The sequence below is a fragment of the Monomorium pharaonis genome, chromosome 11 (genome assembly GCF_013373865.1).
Source record: "Monomorium pharaonis isolate MP-MQ-018 chromosome 11, ASM1337386v2, whole genome shotgun sequence".
In the NCBI taxonomy this organism is placed as follows: Eukaryota; Metazoa; Arthropoda; class Insecta; order Hymenoptera; family Formicidae; genus Monomorium; species Monomorium pharaonis.
Window position 1 is genome coordinate 8,605,930 of NC_050477.1, and position 22,683 is coordinate 8,628,612.

Consider the following 22,683-nt stretch of genomic DNA (forward strand, 5'->3'; position numbering starts at 1 on the left):
TCGAAACAAACCGCACGCGGCAATATCGCGACACGTTGTTGTAACTAAGCTTAATAATTACATAAGCAGTCCGTTCGACCTTCCTCTAACCGGAGGCGTATTGATGAGCTACCTGGATAGAGGTGAATGACGTCGCCGGCCATTCATCTCGCAATTGTATTAGTTTTTGCAATATATGTTGCCACAATACGCCTTTGGGAAAGAAATCGACTGTTTTAACACGTAATAGCATCACGTTTTTAAATATTAGTATTAATATATAGTTTAGTTTTCGAGACATAAGACAATAAGCCTATATTGGCAATCTCTCTCTTTCTCTCTCTCTTTCTCTAGTTGGCAAATTCGTTCATTTAAGGCAAAAAGGTTAAAACAGGCTTCGTTATTTCATCGCTTTTTATTTATATCGGCAAATAGAAATTCTCGTAAATTATAACAAATTTTTTTTGGGGGGGGGGGGGATAAGAAGATACTGAATTTCTGAAATAAACTTGAGAAGCATTTTTCGTGCAGACGGTTCGCCAAATTTAGACTGTAAAAGTCGGGCTTTACGCGCGCAATGACTGCTAATGCGACGATCGTATATGCGTATCGGAGAGTGATTTACATCGTCGCGGGCCTTACGCGATGGGCATCATAAAATCCGAAATGCGCGACGCGATATTACGATGCCGTTTAACGAGTCCACGCGCGATCTTATCGCGAGCGAGGGATCTGCGCGCGGGGCACGTACCCCGGCGCCGATTATTAAAATCTCACTTTATGCCGGTGATTGCACAATTATGCAGATTATCGCTCGCGTTCGTTTTAGACTTTTAGCCCCCAGTGGTAGCGGCGGCGGGGCAGTAGGAGGATCATTGCATAATTATGCAGATCGCCTCCTTCGTTAATACCAAAAACGTTCGGACGACACCTCTTGCGGATAATCAGCCTCTATAGCGCTGTCTCTCCCTCTCTCTTTCTCTCTCCCTCTCTTTCTCTCATCAGCCGACTCGACCACCATGACCTCACCGTTCCCGATTTAGCTCTCGACGCGTACACCTGCGCAATTGATGCAACGACGGTCTTAAGGGACCTTGTCGCACTTGACGCGGCGACGCCGCGCCGGACTCTAAGCGCGGCTGTTTATGTTGCACCGCGTACGGAAAGTGTGTTACGTGACGCGGCTGTTTTTCGATGCCGTTGTCGAGGTTGACACAGCACTTCGTGTCTACGTGTCTGGTATTGTCGCGAGGAAAATAAAGCATCTCGTCGACTGCGCATTTTCCTCCATGTACCGCCTTATAACCGCTTTCAAAGACACCGTGTGAAAATCTCCGTCGTATCGGCGCGTCGTTAATTGAACGTGAAGAAGCTTATTTCCGAATCGTCTTCTGTGATCGCATATTTAAAAAATCGGGCACAATGTGAATAAATCCGTTACCAATAATACAACGTGACATTAATTAATGTGTTACGATACATTAAATAAACGTATTCGTTGTACATCCGTCTTTGCATCGGAGGAGAAAAAGGAGGAGGAAGAGGGAGATTATCGAGTCAAAATTTTCACATCCCTGTTGATTTCACGCGTATCTACATCGAGAGATCTCTCGATAACGAGATCCCGTACACGCATTTACATATGCATATACGATTCCGCGCGCGCATAAGGTTGATCGAACGGGTATCCCAGGATGTCGAGTGATCGGGAAAAATCACGTCGTCGCGAAAGTGGATCCGATCGGGCGAGCTGCGGCTTGAAGGATGACTTTTCGCCGAGCGCGAGCGAGCCGCGCTCGGCCGCGAGGGCCTCCGAGGCATCATTAATCGCTCGTTCGCGTAATTAATTACTTCTAACCGGCGCAACGATTGGCACGAAACCGTGCTGCGTGCGCCCCGCCGAGGGAAATCTCCGTGTAACCTGCACTCGCGCACTTTTTTCCGCCCCGCCGATGTGTTTGAGGATCTCTCGCGTTTCACTGACCTCCGGTCTATTCCATTGCGCCTTTTTCACCGCTGTGGGAAAGTTTTGGATCACATTATTGCAGCCAGGCTTGGACAACGGAGCAGGAAGTGCAGGCACGGAAAGTCAAAGGATCGAGACCGATTAGGAATCGTACGTAATTACCGTCAGGCTACTTCGGGCGAACTCATTAATAATTTTTAGTATTCCCTTCAGGCTGTTTTTCTCTGAATTATGACTTGTTCTGTCGTCGCGCCGCTTTCGTTTAATCGCGATTTTTATTTCCGGATGAAGTGATCGCCGCTCTTTTAGTGGCCGTATAAGGGTCTCATAACGGTACGACTTAACTTAATACCTCATGGATATCGTGAAATGTGCGTGTTAGCGCGTATGCGTAAGCGTCGGAAAAAGCAGTCGGAGGCGTGCAGGCAGAGCTATCGGCGGGCCTCGTTGAATATGCAAATCGCGATCGCGGACGCGATCTGGACGACGGGTGAACCTACTTAAAACGGAACGGAGAAGGCGGAGTAACAGAAATTGGAAAGTGACGCGGACATTCGCGCGTCGCTTTACTGCCTGTCGCGTTTATAGGCACCGAACTGACGCACGGACAAACGAACGAATAATCGCAGATCCTTGCGAATGCGATTCCGCGTGAGAGATGAGAAATATATCGCGCCTACGTTCCAACACCTACACCGAAACCTACATGACGCGTACACACGATGTCTACAAATTCTTTGACTAATTTGTAGCTGATTACTACTTTAGTAATCGAAAGTTTGGATTCTCTACAAGTGTGTTCCTTTCAATGTAAGATTGAAAGCAGATAAAAGTGATTTTTTTAAATTTCAAATAAGTGATATCGAATTTAAATGTTGTAAGAAATGATTAAAGAGTTATTTTTGCATGACCGCTCATAATTTCTCTAAAGGGATACAACTCTGCAATTTTTGCAAGTTCTGTACTTCTTTCGGAAAAAATTTTTAGAAAATTATAGATTATGACGTCTTTTTTCAATTATTAAAATAGTATCAATTTTAATTTTTTAATTAACAAAATAATACGCGTGTGTTAACGTATTCTTCATACATCTTATGGAACTAACGCGAAAAGGAGCGTCAAGCGTGCTATTTAGGGACCGCCGTTGATTCTTCGTCGCGTATCGAAGAGCCGTGGGCTCTTGACGAGGTTATACCGAGGCAAATCTCGCATCTCTCAGGGCTATCAACGGTACCCTGGTTTCCCAGCAGGATGTTACACGAGTGGTTTCGTATACAGGCACCGTGGAAGAGGCCAGGCTGGCTGGGGCATTATGCGATCCCGCGGAAGGTTTCCGTGATGGCACACCGGGCATAGAGCATCGTGGCTAAGAGGCAGCCTAAGCCCGAGATATCAATAAATAACCTATCTGGCAATATTATCTCAGCGGTTTTATGCCCCACGGAGCGGGGAATGCGATCCAGTTCCTACATATAGCCCCAGCTGCTGTTCCTTTCCTTTAACCCAGGCGCAACAACCGGCCTGGCCTCTGCCAGAGTGGAGGTGTGAATGATCCGCCTACCATAAAGCAAAGTGCATCTAGCTTCCAAAGCATGCTCTCTTTTTTTTCTTTCCCTCTAGGAAAACATTCAGAGAGCTTCTTTCTCTTTATACCTTTCATGCCGCGTTTATTCCTCTTTTTCTTTTTCCCACGATTACCGGTACCTCGAGTCTCAATAATCTTCCGCAATTTCGCAGAAATTTAACATCTTATTATAACAGCTTCAATTATTCTTTATTATTGTTTTCGTTGATCCATCTTCCGTCATAAAACGAGACGAGTATAAATATTTTAGTTTTGTGATATATCTACTGATTACAACTTTTCACAATCACTAATATTAAGGCACCATTATAAGACAAAATAAATTTGAAAAATAGGGAGGTTGTAGCCTCATTAATATACTTTAGCTTCTAAAATTTCTGGATTTTTTTTAACGAACGAATATTTTCCTTGCCATATTTGTGTTAATTTAGTCTATCTAATAATATATCCAATGTTGATACTATATTTTATTTATTAGCTTATGTTATATATACACATATATACAAGTAAGTACTGTAGATAATTCTGTCTTAGTGTTTATAGTAAAAAAATTATAGGGCCAAGTGGTTATATTATATCCTTTCAGGTTTCTTTCTAGACACACACCGTCACTTTACTGTTAACATTGTACTTGACGCGTTATTCCTCGCGTATCGCATTTTTACAGGCCCTGTAATAGCACGTACGAACGGCGATCGAGTTGCGGTGGCGCGTGCAGACGTGCCCCGGCTATCGGTGCGCAAAAAGCGCGATGTCGATATCGGCCAACTCAATCCGGTATATCGAGTCGTCGTGCAGAGCCGCGAACACATGGGCGTCCGCGTCCGGGTGAGCTAATAAATTGTAATGGGCCGACCGGCCGGGGTCCCTCTCGGGCCGCGGGTGTAGTGCACACGGCCGCGGCGTGAGTGTAGAGCAAATGCCATTAGTGTGAACTTTCGATGGAAACGGAATACGTTTCTCTTGCGTCGCGGGTGGGTAGGTAAGTGTGTGTGTGTGTGTGTGTGTGTTTGTGTTTGTGTGCGTGTGTAGGTCAGCTCGTGCTGATGCAGCGTGCACGGTGGAGGCGGTGTGGGGGCCCGTTGCATACCGAGGGATCTGTCCTACGATAGACTTATCCTTTTCACGCGAACGTACACGTACATTCACCTCTTGGCGAAATCCGCACAACGCCCGATTCCAACAAATTTGAATGCCGATCGCAACGTGCGATCGGAATTTTCGCGAGATAGCATATCGATAATTGCCCCCAATGCGATTTACGGGAAGTATTCGCGATAAGTGCGCGGTCATTACCGCCTTGGCAAATTACAAAGATTCCCTACCATATTTTATTTCTAAGGACGGACATTCGCGCGGAGAATCATCAGACCCCATGCTCGCGAAAGTTGTGAGCGGCGTATTGGGAGTTTGAGGAAAAAGTAGCGTGACTGAATAACACGCACCGCGACACTCCGTAATTATCGCCGTTGCCACACACAATAGACACCGCACGCGTAAGCAACACTATTCCCGATTGTTGGCTACCGCGAAACGGCGCGGTATTAATCGGCGAGTAAAGGATAGATGGATAGATAGGCAGATAGATATACAGACAGATTTATTCTATCCTCGTATAAATCCCCTACGGACAATCAGAGATTACGCGAACATAACTTACAACTCAATACCGCAGCGGACGTGCGCGGTATGTAACATTAAGGCTGAATGCAACGCGATAGCGCGTAAGTTCCTCGAATAAGCGTGACGAAAGTGAGACATTAGATGAATGAATTGCCATTATCGGCGTTACATAAGATGGAAGCAAAACATTCGCATTTAAACAATAACCCAGAAACAGGTGAGAGAAACACAAAGCTAGAATGTGGACCGTCTAAAAAAGAAAAAGGACTGCCAGAAAGGAAGGGTTGGCTGCGGCGTCGACGGCGGTGGCGGCGACGGTATAAAATAAAGAATGCTCTTTTCGTTTTACGGCCATTTGTTATTAATTAGCGCGGTATAAGGCGAGCCGCGCCACGGGGATCTGCACCTCTCCTGCCGGGTTACGGTGAAGTTAATGGGCCTTTTTTGCGCGCGCCATCTCCGGCGTGGTTCCCCTTCCCTCCCCCTTATCCCGTTTCCTTTACCGCCCGCGGTTCCGTCGCCCTTTCGCCCTTCGTCGTCCCTTTTACACTCGGCGGTCGTTGCGAAAGCACCCTTGTCTCCGCGGAGCGGAGCGAAGTGCGGCGGTAAAGAGCGCGAGAGAGAAGAAGAGCGCGCACGGCTTTGCACCTGGGCGTGGATCGGTCGGTCGATCGGTCGATCGGTCGATCGGTCGGTCGGTCGGTCGTCCGCGACATTACTGTCCGTTCTTTCCCCCGTCGCCGTGTGGCGGCCGCGCGCGTGGGTGGTTCCGAGATACGATAGTGCTCGATCATCTCGCGCACGCAGCCTCCAGCCGTGGCCGGGCACGTCCAGCTTTACACGCTACTCGATTCGCACGCGCGCGCGGACACCTGCGACGAAGACCTCGACGTGCGCAGTTGCGCAGATGGGAAATCACAATCAAGGGTGATTCGCTGATCAAAATTGATATTTCGCGCGATGTAAAATTATATAGTGTATGTGTTATTTATAATTAAATAAACTCTGATTAGATTTTTGTGAAGTATTTTTGAGAGTAAAATAAAAATCAAATTGGAAATAGCGAAAGCAATAAAATCATAAAAGAATATTGAATATTGATTCTTTATAAAAATTTATATATACTCACATACCGTATATTCTCATAAAAAAAGATAACGACATAGAGAAAGATTGATTTTGATAAGATACAGATCTGACAATAATTTTGTTAGATCGTCAAGATAATTACGTATAAGATGCATGAACTCATTAGAATGTCAAAACTTTTTCTAGCCTTACTTATTATGCTTGAGCTTCCTGCATGATTATTTTGATGGCTGTACATCTAGATAAAGTTTTAAATACTTCAGTAAAATCGTTTCGTTGTGCATATTTTGAAAGTGAACAGACTTGCATCGTGAAGCTGTAGCAACCGTAAATTCAAAGATCTCGGCACTTTTACACTTGAAAAATGGTACTTAGTGCTTTATAATCGCACACTTGCGCAACGAGAAGCCACGGTCCCGTGAGAAAATGAGGTCTCCGTCGGGAACGGGCGGATACCTCGTCGGTGCAGGCTTGCGGTCCGTTCGCTCCTGCCAGTCGTATAACTCGTTCGGCGAGAGGTGAGAAGGACAAGGAGGACGAAGCGGAGGAGGAGGAGGAACATACGGTTTCGATGGCCAGCGAACGAGCGAAAATGCGCCGGCTGCGTTTCGCCTTTCAAACGCGGCAAGAGAGGCAAATGGGTTTCGTCGTGTCCCAGGGCGACGCAGCCGCGATTAATGACGAAGTGCGAAAGCACACCGGTCGGGCGGGGAATTAACGGGAGGCCGAATGACAGAAAACGGAACGCGCGGCCGAGATTGAGGCGAGAAGGGGGATAATGGCGCGGCCCGAGAGAACGAGGGAGGAGGTAAAGACGGGGAGAATTGGATTCAATAAATAGATCGCCCGACGAGATAAATATCCTAATAACTGGCCTAGGCTCGCACACACCCGCTCGCGGGATACGCTCGCAAAGCGAGACGATCATTAGCCTACGAGCGGAGTGTGTAAATTTGATACGCCGTCTCTTGGCTCAATTCACTCATGTGCTCGTGTGCTTGCTCGCACGACGCACAAACACCTGTCACGAGCGGTGCCCGATCACGGGGTGCGCACACGCCGCGCCGTGTTAACGCGTTGTGTAACGACACGCCGACCCACCGTGAGACCGTCGTGGACGCGTTTCACGCTCGCCTTCTCTCTGCCATTGTAAGCTTCCTTCTCGCGTCGGCAGCTCTCGATCCGACCGCGGCGGACGACACGCTGTGGTCCATTAATCTTTCATCGATAGCGATGGCACTGACACTGATCGTCGACCTACGAGCTATTCAACGCCTCTCCCGCAGCACGTGTATCAATCTTCAGCGAGTTAACGTTATTGTCCGGGCCCAATTCTTTCGGATAAAACGCGCCGATTTGTTCGGGGAGCGTGAAGAAATCGATTGAGCATATCGAGCATTTCAAGTGCGTTTGAAGCATACCTTTGCAATTGTACATTACTCAAAAATTAATAATTGGTATTACGAACGAGAGATGCGTCTGTTCACTTAAAATATATTGCAGTAGCGATAGCATGAATGGCATTCGGTTCATTATTTTTTGAACAGCTAAAAATGAATACTATAAATCATCGATTCAACGTTACATTAACGTAAATTTGAGAACGATTGGTGAAATCGGTGATTCTTCCGCGGCAGCGATAAAAGATCCTGTTTCGCCCGAGAATCTCGAGTGGATATTTCGAGGGCTATCACGAGCCATCAACGGGCGACTCTCACGCGGTGAAAACGCTCCCGAGTGGGGCACGGGCGAGTGTTCTGCGTCTACCTTTCTACGCGAACGGCGGCATGCAGGAATGGCGCGCGAGAGACGTGATACACTAAGCGTCGGTTACTTACGGCGCGTGTGTTCGTCTAATTAGATAATGGCGTAGATATTTTATATTCATGCGTTCGCCTGAGCCCGGGCCGGTTTGCAACACGGCCGGCTTGCAACTGCGACCTTCGCCGCCACGCCGCAAATCGTTACGACCGTAACGCGCGGCTCGCGGTAAATCGACTCGGACGAGTGCGGCGGCGAGAACGCGTGTTAATAACACGTGCTCGTGCGTAATCAAGTTAGAGGGGTCGCGGGAAATTAGAGCCGCGGAGTGCTCGCCACTGTCGCCACAATAAGGTCAAATAAAATTTCATGCTTCAAGAAAAAGCCACCATCTCGAAATTTGATTGTTTAACTACAATGTCAATATCTATCCGATATAGTTAAATTGAATGAAATACTTAGTAAGTGAGTTACCTGTTGTTCGATTGAAAACTTTCGAAGTCTAACTTCTTTATGAACAATAATAAGTTGAATATTAAATCCGTTAAATTGTAATTTTTTTTTGATACAATTGTGAGCAGAAAATTAAATTTTACTTTAAAAAGCGCATTGAAGTCAGTTCAAGTTTTCGAGATTGTAATTTTGTTGAAACATAAAATTTTATTCGACTCCACTGTGCCTCAAGGTGACAAGGAAAAAGCAGTCCGATCGCTTTAAATGCACGCGGACACGCGGCGATTGAAATATTAAAGAATCGATTAATCCGAAACAGAAAAAGGACTATCCTTGACGCGTTAAATATCACTTTGTGTCTCTGCATATATATGACGTCACGCGCGTCGTATATTCCTGTCGTGAAATTGAATACCTGGCGGTCGACGAGTTGCGCAATCGAGGAATAACGATCGTTCGGAGATTTACTGCGCGGAAAAATCTCCTCAGGCCACGGCGAGCGGAGAATTATCTATCATTCGGGTTAAATGTTACGTCCGGTGAGTCTCGCGGCCGCGGCTCCGACTTATTTCCCAAGAGAGGAGGCAGTGGGCTTTTATGTCGATGATCGCTCGCGGACTCCGTATCATTACTCTTCATACGGGACCCCGGCGACGTCCGACAGCGAAAGCTCCGTTAACGGAGTAACGTCTATCCCGCTTAACTCGCGAGATCGACGAGCCTATCGTGCCTCGTGCTGATTCGAGCCTAACAATAACATTCGTAACTGTCCATTGTCATGGTGGCAAATGAATCAAATGTAGTAAGATAGTAGTGACGCGGTAACTCCAGACGATAGTGTTAGGCACAAGTATCATTAACTCCTGAGTGATAAATTTCTAACAAATTAATATTAACAATTTACGAAGTACTTATTAAATTAAAATATTTGATTATGTTGACACATTTAGTGCGAATTAAAATATTTGTATCTTGTAACAAATATTACATATATTTTATTCTTCTTCTTTTCACTTTGAATTATTTTAAATAAACTGTACCCTATTGTATTCATAAAATTCTGTTACCTTTTACTAAATAATAATTAATTAGAACACAGGAATTATTTTATTTCTTCTTGTCGCATATGGAAGATTACACCGAGATTATATAGTAACAGTGTCACGGCGTTTAATATGAAAATACAAGCTGGGATGATTCAGTATGCGTGCCAGAGTTTGTGTTGTTTCGCCGGCTCACAGGAATCTCGCGTTACCTTGTCGCGTGTGCATTCGCACGACAGATACTCCGAAATGCGCTTCCGCGCGGGCGTAGGTGACGAGGGTATAATCCGCGGGTATAGTCGCGCGTTAAAATCGTGTTTTTCAGTTAGATGATAAGATTAGCTGGGTGTACAGTTAGGCGTGACGCAATTGCAACGGCAGTCAGCAGCTCGGTTTGGGGCTAAATTATCGGCTTCTTCCGGTACGTAGCGCTTATCGTTGCGCGTCGGTGTCGGTCGACGGGATTACGGACGCGCGGTGAAAAATCGGGAAATTATTCGACGGTCGATCGCGAAAGTGGGAACGGTTCTTCCCTTGCCACCGCGTCAGCGATCTAATCCGCGACAATCGCATAAATACGGCGTAAGCGAAATAGAAATCTTGTAACGCCCCGTGACTCTCTGTACGTCTGGCGCACCTCGGTCATCCTGATTAATGCCACGTGAATCTTAGCTCTTTTCGGAGTAACGGGGATGATGATGCTTGAAATGCGACCGGTGGCGTGATCGTCTAGATATATCACGGTATATTCGTGCGTATCGTGCATTAAAACTTGGAAAATCTCGGAAATACGATGTTCGGAGAACGAGCGAGTTGAGTTTACGAGCTATACATTTAGGTTTTTTTATTCTTCTCCAGATATTGACTCATCTCATGATAGATGAATGATGAATATACATAATTCATTTGAGAAATAGTGATATTTAACAGGAAAATGAATTGATAAATTGCCTGTCCAGATCAATTTACAATTTACAATTTATCAAGCAAAATTTGCATTGTAATTTTTTAAAGATAAGAAAAAATTAAAGGCTTTCTTTGTTTTACCTACGTAATTCTGTTTTTTTTTGCATTAATGATTAATCGTTGCATCTTCTCGTACAAAAACTTCCGGTTTACTGTTTTTTTTTTTTTTTTCAATCGATACTCTATGATGCAGCCGCACGATTCCATTGACCTCTCTTAACGTTCGATTCATTGACCGGGAGAGTCGAGATGCCAAAATTAATCAATCACTAGCCATCATCGTCGACGTGACCTCAAGCTCGGCCGAGACTTTAATCGTGAGTTAGTTAACCTTGCGCGTATCGAGGCGGGTTTTGCAACGTAGATGAGAGAGGACAAAAAGAATTCTTACCTGATTGATGTCGCTGCCCAAATCCCGTGCGCTCTTGGCGCTCCTCAGCTGATACCCGCGATACTCTCGATACCTCATGGTCACCTCGTCGTCGGTCAAGGCGCCGCTGCTGCCGCCCCTCGCGCTCTTCTTGCTCTTCTCCTCCTTCGCCTTCTTCTCCTTTTTGCTGAACAGCTGCTTGACTTTGCTCATGGTGCCGCTCTTTTTCGCCGCCTTTTTTTCGTACTTCTTATCGGCGGCGCCGGAAGGCGGTTTCGCGGTGACCAACGGCGGCTTGGACGACGAATCGCTCGCGTACTTGTCGTACTTGCGTTGCTCGGACGTCGGCGTCAGATTCATGTTGCGATCGGTATGCCGTCGCTCGTGCTTGATAAACTGCCGGCTAACGAAGCCCTCGTCCTCGGACTCGAGCTGCTCGCGCCTGTCCGCTTCCTGCGAGTCCCTTCTGTAATCATTCTCGATCCCGGAATCGGCCAGCCGATCCTTTCTATCCGGGTCACTCAGCCTGGTCTCGCGATGACGTCGCTCGCTGTGTCCTCGCACTTCCTGCCTCGCGTGCCTCGACTTGCCCTCATGGTAGGTCCTTGGCGGTCTGGTCGGGGCCTCGGCGAACGTTTCCAATCGACTGACCGAGGACACCTTTCCCCGCGGACTGTCGGAATCGTCGAAGTAATCCAGCCGATTGCGCGATCGCCTCAACGGTTTCTTCGGATCATCGTCCAGCTTGCGGTGCTCCTTCCTCAACGTGCGCGTCTCGTCGTAACGGGTTTCGCAACGTATCGAGTCCCGTGCGGTGGTGTCCGAATCGTATCGGCTGGAATTGTAACCGCCGCGATCGGTGCGTATCCGTGGCGGCGAGCTGTCGTAATCGTCATGAATCGGATGTTTGTTGCCGCTCGTGTACCTCGTGGTGCGTGTCTCCTTGTAGTATTTGGATTCCAGCTGACTGCTGGTCATCTGCGAGATATCGGTGTCGTAGTCGTCGTTCGGGCCCTCGCGCAGGCTGTCCAGGTGACGCTTCGCGAACGGCGATCTCTCCCTGCGCCCGTTCATCGTCGGGCTGTCCAGCAACGCGGTAGGACGCCTCATGTCGCGCGTATTAGCGTAACCTACGCGGCTGCTCAGATTCTCGTGCGACCTCGTGGTGTATTCGCTCCTGAGCGCTCGCACCCTCGCGTTCTCGCCAACCTCGTCCAATCGTTGCGTCGACTTGCTCATCCCGCGAATCGACTCGAAGGGCTTTTTTGTCTTCGGCAGATACGCATCTCGATTGATCGGCCGGCTGTCGCGGTCGAGAAAGTCGTCGCTCTTCGAGAATTTGCGCTCGTTCAATTTCTTGGCGATGATCGGCGACGACAACTCGTCGTTCTCCCGTGACTCACTGCGAAAGTGATTTGTCGTTGTCGAGGCCCCCTCGGACAGATAGTGCGGAGGCTTGTAGGGGCTTGCACCGCCGTTTCTGACGGTTTGCAATTTCTCCTCGGGACTGGTTCGACTTCGATCGCTGAGGAACGGCTTGAATTCGTCGGTGTATCCCTCGTGCGTTCGCGTTTCCACGATGTACTTGTCGCCGTATTTGTCCGTCCTGGTCTCCACGGTATAGCCGTCCCTCGGTTTCGGATCGAGGTAGCCGTTCGTCGGGATTTTATTGGTGATCTTCTTCTCGTAGCCGTACACCTTGCCGTTGTCTTCGTGTATTTCCTTTTCGAAGATGTACTTCTCGCCGTTGCTGTTGGTGCGTTTCTCCGTGATGTAGGTGTCCATGTATCGTTTAGGTGACGCGATCCGATTCGGCGTGACCGGCGACGGCACTATCGGCTTGTCGATTATCTCGTGCTCGCTCGATTTCTTCACCGGCACGTTCGCGCTATTTTTAGCGGCGAACATCTCGTCGGCCAGCAGTCTGGACTTGATCCTGGATTCCAGTAGATCCCGTCGAGCGCTCAATTCGGACGTTTTCTGCGAGATTCCGCTCTCGCCGCTGTCCCTTCGCCTGGCGTCCATGCCATCAGCTCTTCCTCGACCGGAGGTGTCCACGAACACGGTCGAGGTGTACTTTTCAGGTTTGTCATAGAGACGCCTATCGATCTCGTCGAACTCGTGGCGCCTCGTGGTCTCGGTGGTCCTAGAGATAAAATCCTTGGGGCTGCTCAAGTGTTTGCCGAAGGGACTGCCGTTCTTACGGTCTTCCTCGTACCTCGACTTGAAGGTGTTGATTTCGTTGTTGCGACGCAGATCATTGCTGTATGAGTAATCGGCCCTGCGGTATTCCTTCTCCGCGGGACTGTTCTCGCGGGAGGAATCCTTCCTCTCGAGACCGAGGCCCTCGTCGCTGTCGGAGTGACTCCGCTGGGCCTTCTTCTTGTCCGGCTGCACCTGAGCGTAGATTACGTTGGTCTGCACCGGCGGCGGCGGGCTGCAGGACTCGTTTGGTCTTGTGTAAGAGAACGGTCGGTTGTTGTTGTGACCGAATCCCGGCGACGGTGATACCATTGTTCTGGTCAGCTGCGGCGGTGGCGAACGATCGTTGGACAATCGATGAATCATCTTGTGAATGGTGGACTCTTCGTTGCGCTTCTTAAGATCGTAGCGGCTATTATGTAGCATGCTATACGTGCTCGCTTCGTCGACCTCGTCTCTCCCGCGTTTCGATTCTTTCGGTGGCGAGGGGGTTCGGCTGGTTTTTCCCGCGGATTTCCGATCGGCTTTCGTCTTTTCTTCGTCGTCTCTACCCTCGACGAATATGTGATGCTCGATCACTCTGGCCTCTCGGCTGGATGATCTACCAGCAGGCTCGTCGGTCGTTGTACCCTCGATCGTCCCTGTCGCCTCGATGTCTCGCGATATCACTTCGTCGACATCGATAGCCGGGCTCGTCCGCTCCTCTTGTTTTTTCGGCTCCTCCTTCGGCTCCGGTCGATTGTTGTTTTCGCGATCGGCTCTCGCGGTGCCAAAGTGGAACGGCTGTTGATCGACGTGCGGCGACGACTCGATTATCGGCGAGAGCTGCTTCTTCGCCCGCTGACTGATGGTGCTCAGGTGCGAGCCCTCGCTCTCACTGCCGCTCCGTTTGCGCTGCGCACCGTTGCGCGGCCAGGAGCCCGCGTCGCTCGCGCTTCGTCCGACCGGCTTCCGACGCTTCTCTAAATTCGGCGAGAAGAATCGCGCGAGCGAACTCTTCAGCTTCTTCGCGCTGACATCGCTGACGCTCCTCTCCAGTGGTTTCTTCTTCGCCCGCGGTGTGCCGAAATCCGCGTTGGTGGTCGTAGCGCTGATATCTTCGCTACCGCGACGAGGTCTCACATCGATTGGCAGATCGGGGCGTTTCTTGTTACGACGCGCCGGCAGGGTGCTGAAGCGACCGGGCAGCCGTCGATTGTCGTGTGCCACGCACTGAAGGCTGTCCGCTTGCTGCAGGACTAGGGCCGCCTCCTGGACGAGATCCTCCTTGCTCCTCGTGGCGATGCTCTCCTTGCGGACCGGGGTGGCGATCAACCTACCTTCTCCATCGCCCACGAGAGCCGCGGTTACGCGCGGTGCACCACGTCCTGCAATTACGAGCACGCCGGTATTTAATCGCGTCTGATTTCGTCATTCGCTATAATTGAATGGTGTTGTATAAAGATAATTAATTAATTCCAAAATTTATTTTAATAATGAGCACAAAGAAAATTTATGCACATCAAACTTAATTTGTTTAAAACTTATAGTGGATTTTACCAATATTTTTGTATGACATCGTTTATTTATACATTATAAACAAAAAGGAACAATATAAATTACAATATACAGTAACTTATATTGTAAGTAAAAGTAAATGATTCGTGCCAAAATAATGGAATTCTAATGGAAAATATTTTCAATATTTTCACGAGTAAAAGATACGCATAAACGATTTTGGACGTTTCTAAATTATCGATAATGATAAAAATGGAAATAAGATAGCTATAATAAATGACATAAATAGATAGAGTTAAAACTTGATTGAAATTCATGAATTAACAAGTCATAATAAATCCATCTAATGATGAAGATTTTCTACAATTTTATCGGTCACAGTTCTATGTATGGAAATAACATTGGAATTGCTGAATTTTAATCGTAAGACATTTCAAAATGCCATCAGGTTTCTGGCTGGCGGCTGATAAATTCGGTCGGCTAATGAATTTATGTCACGACCTTGCGTAGCATTGCAGAGTTTGCAAATCAGCGATTTATGTTAAGTGGACGAGCACATGGTCGTTAGTGGTTAATCACCAAGTTTAATCAAGCGCCGGTACACACAGTAGACGTTGGTTGGCTCGCTGAAAGCTAGAAACCGACGCGTAAGAAATTGCTGTTTTTCCGTCTCATCTTCCAAGCGCTACTTCGACTAAATCGGGACCGCTATTAATTCGCCGCGTCGTCTGATTCGCAATCGATATAATGCTTGTAATTAACGCTGTCATATTTATAAATGGGTCACTTAATCAATAGCTCGTTAACGACCGTATCGATTTCTCCGAGATTGTTACGTGCTAATTTCTTTTTTACTTATTAAATGACAGCCATGCATATAATATATGGCGAAAGGAACAACATTACACATACACGCATATATATAAATATATAAATATATATATATATATATATATATATATATATATATATATATATATATAGTTATGACTGAATAAAATTGGCTGTTATATCGAATTAAAAAAAAGTATATTGAGTAGAAATAACAATAAATATTCATAACTCAGATAAGCAGAAAAGCGAACGCGTGTGGAATAAATCGAAATCGTAAAAGAGATGTAAGAGAGTTGACATGTAATTAAAAATTCGATTTGTCAACTATAAATATTACGGAAGTTTTTAATTTCAAATACTTAAAATCTTGATAAAAGGTTTAAAAAGTAAAAATAAAAGAAAAACAAACAGAACAAGTAAGTCTTATTTGAGCGCGAACTAATTTAAACCAATTTCGCAAAATGCCATGTCTACATTTTATATCCTATATTTTTTAATTAAATCTTTCGATTTAAAATTCCGGCAGAATAAAGTACATTGATGAAGTGTTAATTCGAGAATAAATGTCTTCATCGAGAGTTAGCTCGAGAATAAAGAGTCCTCATCGAATTACACTCTTGAAATCAAATTCGCTGTTTTAAACGCGTTGGATAACACTCTTCGACGTTAATTAGACTTCTCCCACGAAATTTTCACCGCAGATAAAATCAACCTATACACACACACATACACACACACACACACACACACACAGGACTTGCGTGATCTGTCATTTTTATTCGCGAACAGTTTATCTTACATAAGGAGAAAGCAACGGCCGTGGATGTCTTTACACAGGCGAACGGACTTGGATCTCGTCGCGCTTTACGCGGCAGACGCTAATCGACGTTAGGCGGATGAAAATTGACTCATTATCGACTCTCGCGCGCGTCGTCGAATTCATGGAATGCATTAATTCCTCAGTTGGGAATATACTATATATGCAACAAATCATTTCTCCTCCTTCGTATGTGGTGCTCGCATCTGTTCAGTGTATCGGTGAAATAATAGACTTTGATAAGGTGAAAAAAAGGGATTCTTTAATGTATAATGAGAAAAGTGTCAATGATAGCCTAAGCTGTAAATGAGCGTAATATTAATTAGTTATACTGTAAATACAATCAAATATGTTTTATTGATCTATTTTTTTTAGTAATTATAAAAGAAGAATTACTTTAAATTCATCGACATGTTTAATGAATTTCTTTCTTACTTTTATTATAATTAATTATTCGCCTACAATACACAATTTCTAATTTATGTTTTTTTTATCGTTACATTGATTCCGTAAATAGATCTGAGACTAGCGTATGCGCGTATTAATTGAAATTAAGAAGACATTCGCGTTCCGCAAGGATGTTCGTTCAATGGTAATCATGATATTGGAATCGTTGACAGATTTATGGCATCATTGTCGCGATTTTACCCGGACGAACACCTGGATAGCGGGTGAAACCTGCACAACGCGAGGGATCTCGTTGAGGTCATCGACGAGAACCTCGAGAACGAGGTCGCCGCTCGGCGGCGATTAGCGTCGCTCGCCTACCGAAGTCGAGTCTTCGTGCCACTTCTTCTGGAGCTCCGCGAAGAATACACGCTGCGCTGTTTCCAGAAAGTCGCGTTTCTCTCGTCTTTCACTGTGGGAACATTCGTCGTCAACCATCGTCGTGTAAAACGTCGCCTCGAAAGCACCTCGCTTTTACAATCTCGCTCGCTCGGTTTCCATAAACATGCAATTAGCAGCCTCTTGCGAACCTTTTGTCTTTCGAAGGTTTATTCCGTCTAACGGATTTCCTAAGCGCTTCGCTAAGTTACATCGCGCTTTCGGGGAAACGACGTTTTCTCATTTTGCGAGAATGAGACTTGGAAAGCGGTTTTCTCGCGGCCCCGAGTCCGATCGATCGTGTGTCGCTTCCGCGCCACTGATGCTGTAAATCGTAAACTAAGACGACAAACTTTGTATCGTTTACGCGATTCAATGGCGCAAACTACGCGCGACTGTCATACGCGGGAATGTAATCTCCTGAGATATCGTTGGATTTAATTGCGCACAAGCACGAGTGGAGCGACGTCGCGCGGGATTACACTCGAGAGGCTCGGGCGAAGGACGCGTTTCCAGCTCGCAGGTTTCCGTCGTGTAGAATCGTGCCCGCGTATAAGCGGACGTCTCTTCCGTAGATCGTGAGATTAATAAGGCAGCACATCTCACGCTAATATCGTGGAATGCGCGCCGCGAATCGGGTTAAAAACGAGCGGAAATGCCGGACGGTCCCGGTGATTCTCCGATCTCAACGGAGGACCCGATTCGATCTTTCCTGAATACTAATTATTGCTGGGATACATGCGAGGGAGAAATATCTTACGGATGTCTGCAACACGAACGCACGTGCGTCTTTAGCACGAGACGAAAGAGAAACGGAGAAAAAGATAGAGACAGAGAGGGAGAGAGAAGAAGAAGAAGAAGAAGAAGAAGAAGATGCGGCATTAACATGTGGCGCATGTATCCCAAGCGAGAATTGATGCGTTTAGAGAGCTAATCGTGAATGCGTACGATTGATTAAACGAACGACGGACTGCGATGCAGATAACTGTTCAGCAAGTGGCTTTTAAATTTTTTTCTTTCCTCGTACAATTTATTGACTTAACTGCCTTTAATCCAATACAATTTTAACGTAATGTACCATGTCTGCTTGCATCTGGAATAACTTGAAGACTCGTATACCGCCGCAAACTATTAGAATCTATTAGAATCTATTTTTCTGCAGTCGGCAAATATTAATAAATTAGGAAGATGAAGAAATTAAGCTTTAAAAAGGGTATTATTTATAAAGAAATGTTTTCAAAAAATTTTTTATTAGACTTGTTTTGCGAATGAGAAACAAATAATTTGCTTGTTATACATTTGCAATATTTCTTTACATGTGAAATAAAAATTACAGAGAAAAAAATTAGTAACACCGGCAATAAAAATGTCTGCGGAAATCTTAAGAAAATTTGATCCCTGCCAATTATGATAATGACCATCGCATTGCAAACAGCATAAAAGCCTCTACTGCAACGAATCCAAGTACTGACATCAGAATCTCTGTAGTTAAGTATTAAAATGGATTCAATTATGAACACGCAAATTTGTCGTAATTGTCAGCTTATTATCCACGACTGTTTATGTTTCCTTCGTCTCGTAAGAGACACTTATGTCCGAGTAAGTAAACTTATGGCGGCGAGCAGGACACTCAAAGTGGTTAATGTCACCTGTGCCGGACCATGAGTGACCGTTAACGAGATGTAATCATTGTGCTCAGGCAGACTGATTGATATTCAAGCGCATCGTAAAGTCGATTTAATTATCACGACATTAGCGTCAGGATCTCGCGCAACGGGCACGTTACATGTACGTTGGATGAATCCTTGACGGATAGCGTGGTTGGCGAACATGTATGCGCATCATCTCACATGAGACGTATTATTACGTCGAGATCGCGATCCTAGTTATCGCATAGGTATTTATGAGCAGGAATATTCAGATTGGAAGGTCTTAGATGTTCGAATCCTCAAGTCCTCGAAATATGATCAAAATGATGAATATGATGGATTATTTGATTTCTAATGATCTTATTTTATGATCGGAACTTCGACCTCTTCTAAGATATATTCTTGAGTAGTACAGAAGTGAGACGATGAAAACGCTAATCAATCAGCACTAATCGATTATCCATATGTTAATCGTGTCATTTTCTCTCTACGAGAGAAAAGAAAAGCTACGCTAGAGAAAGTTGCTTTTCCTATCTCAATAGGTGATTCGAAATAAATTATTCATGTCAACAATTTGCGTATGTTTTCTGTCGAAAGAAATTTATGCGATGCACGGGGCATCGAAACAGGCCACCGTGACTGGTTCCCTAGGCTGTGCTTGACATTCTCACGAATTGTTATCTTTCAGAGGTCTCAGGGGCACGTAGTGTCGCCATTCCCTCAAGTGACAACATTCTGGGAAAGTTGCATAGTAGGTCCGAGATAATTATATTTTCATAAAATTAATTTAACAAGGTCGAGTGTGACATAACATACATGAGAGACAAAAATATAATTTTGAATATAATTTAATTAAATATAATTTTGAAGAAACTTAATGACGTACCCGTAATGTTGAAAAAGTCAATGATAAATTTCTATTATTTCATTTAATATTATTAAAGGAAGTGGGCATGTTATCTGTGGAAGTGCAACGCGTTAAACTTGTTTACTATAATACTGTTATACCGTTATAATAAAATTTAATATCAAGTTTGCGAACTTCAGGTTAAGCGAAAGCTAATAGGCGTAAGATTATCGGGCGGCTATCTCTCGCGGTGCACTGCCTATTTCTTGCCGCACTTTCAATTGCGGCGTGCGCATGTAGCTCAGTTGGGATTCCGGAAATGGCCAGTCTAATCACGCTGGCTTAACCCGACGCGTCGATCGATCGCGAGCGTGAGTTAATTATTAATCGACGCGCCAACATGCTCGTGTAAATGACGATTACGTTGGAATTCCTGAGTCGATTCCGCATTCCGCGTGATTCGCGAATACTGTGTAAGCTACCAGAAGACACGGCTTTAGACTTTCGACAAGAATTTAATATTGTTTTACAAATTCGTATTCGTAATTCAAAGAAAATAGGGAAAAGTTTGGAATGTAAATATTTTACATTTTAATCAACTGTAAAAAAAGAAGTAAAAATATCTCCAGCGTAATCTTTTCAGAGACATGACAGATGCGGGATTATTAAAACATGTCATATTTCTTTCGTGATTCCACACTGAGAAAAAGTTATTAAAATTTATTTTTGAAGATTATAAATTTATTTCACACAGAAATGTATATCTCGTCGTCACGATCAAATTTTTTTATAATCAATAAATATTAAAGGAAACGTCAAATAATAACTTTGCTTGCTAATATTTTGACTTTTCTTTAATGTAGTGAGAAAAAATATTTAAAAATTTAAAAATTTATTTTACTGAAATAAATCTTTATTTAAATATGATAAAATAAAAATTTTATTCCTAGCTAATAAATCAATTAATAAGAAAAAAAATATATTTTATACAAATATATTTTATTTTATTATTTATTAATTATAAAAATCTTTGATATTTATTGAAGAAAATATCACAAGTAAGATTTTCTGCTTGCTAATTTGATTTTTTTCCCCATTGTTTAGTTAAATCAAATGTGAAAGATAGTCATTGTTTCACGAATCATCGAATGAGACGTGTAGTGGGAATACATCAGACGGGTGAAAGAATTGCCGGAAGTGCAAATAGCGCAGCTTGCTTGCGCGAGGTCAAAGTTCGCGCGGATCGCGCTGACCTACTGCTTCGAGGGCCTCAAACCGCCATAAACACTTCGTGCAGCCGTATCGTTCAGTTCGTCGCGTGAATCTCTCGATACCAGAGACGACTTCGGCTTCGAGTTGCAACGGAACAGTCGCTACGAAGCGCAACGGCTTATCGTTAGTTTCTCGTTCATTACATCTTTCTCGAAAAATCGTTACTTGGTTCTTGACACGCGAGTTTCCTCGTTAGCGGGTTTCTTTCATAGAATTGTCGTAGGTTTTTACTGTATAATATGCTCATTATGTTGTATTATTTTCTGCTAGTTTTACACTTTACGTTGCACTTTTTCGCGTTATCTCATCTTTTGAGTTTTATTCGGAATAAGAATTTTGCACAAGCAACGGCTAATTTCCGAAGATTGATTACCGACGACGAACGCGAACACCTGAGCGAATAAACACCTGGGAAAACCCGTAGCGTTGACACTGATGAATGATTTTAGCGCATGATGTCATAATTGTGAGAGGAATGTTTTCTCAGCCTCACTCTGACAACCAGCCGCGATCGGCGTATCTTCCGCGAATCTGCGATTGCCGGCGAGCGAACCACGAGAAAATCTCGTTACAGCGAATCTCGTCAAATCTTTAACTTCCGGAGTTTACTCTCAACGTCTCTTCTAAGTGTTCATTAGTGGCATCAAACGAAAGCTCAATCAGAATTTCTTTTTCAGTGAAATTTTCGCCTCATCGACCGTTCTCACCTCAGAATTTCTCAACAGAATTTCGCTAGATTTTTCGAATTGCCAGATAGATTATTACGTTAAATGTACTCGGCACATGTTCGCGGTCGGTTCGCGCTAATTTGTATTCCCATAATCTTTACGGTGTTTCACCTCTGCAACCTCTCATCCCTGCTACATACATTGCTCTCCTTCTCCCGCTCCCTCTAAGCACGCGCCTCAAAAGTGATGCTAGTGCGACCTCCACGTTCTCAACTTGGAATACCGGTCCATCCGATATCCCGGCACTTCCTCGTTTCTGTGAGGTCGTCCGCGATCTTAAGACTACTCGACACGCAACCGACGAAGACAAAGATTCGAGTGCGAACACCGATATAAATAGAGATGCGACGATTAAAAAACGTGGAAAAATGTGTATTAATGAGCGAACACGAGCGAAATCGACAGTTTGCGGTTGGAAGATTTAAAGAAAAAAATGTGCAATATTAAGTTGCTTTACAATAATAATAATTGTATGGTGCTTTAATAGGCATGTTGTATATAATTACAATGTATACTATTTCATGAGGTAAGAATTAATGCGCGCTGTGTGCGCGAGTCTTGTGTCGATGTTTGTATCGAAGATACTGTTAATTCAAGATTGATCTCGGTGTTTCTCTGGTAAGCAAATTAACGCGGCTGCATAGCACGGTAACTTTTACTCGTGAGATCCGCGATCTCTATGTTGTTGACTTGGAATACCGGTCTATTCGGTGCTTCGAGTATTCAGGTACTTCCTTATATCTGCTGCGCGCGTCACATGTACGACCTGATCGTTACATAGTATCGCAACGTTATTATCAAACTCGCCACGCGTCCTTGTTTCCGCTCTACGTGCGAAGAAAAATAATACCGAGATTAATGATTCGAAATTAAACGATACGTGTATTACGATTAAATAGAAACGATTGTTCATTCTGCACAAAAAAGGACCAAACTACAATTTTCTGTACAATAATAACTTTTTCTACAATCTTGTATTAAATATTTTGAATCATTCTCGCGACATAGAAAAAATTCCAAAGGTAGCAGATTTGATTTATATAAGATAGATTAATTTATATGTAATTTATATTTTATAAAAGTTAGTACAAAATGGGAGAGAGAAGATTATATAATTTTCTTTATTTGCGCTTGGAACATAATTTACAGAATAATTGTACAATAAATTTTTTATAAA

General features: G+C 44.6%; 1 protein-coding gene across 2 annotated transcripts in view; it reads right to left on the reverse strand.

Moving 5' to 3' along the window:
* The window catches only part of LOC105839156, a 110,935-nt gene that overhangs the window by 74,914 nt on the left and 13,338 nt on the right, over window positions 1-22,683 (reverse strand). For both annotated transcript variants that reach the window (XM_012685256.2, XM_012685257.3), the window contains exon 3: window positions 10,857-14,404. In XM_012685256.2, coding sequence (XP_012540710.2) covers window positions 10,857-14,404 — 3,548 coding nt within the window. The remainder of the gene's footprint in view (window positions 1-10,856; window positions 14,405-22,683) is intronic.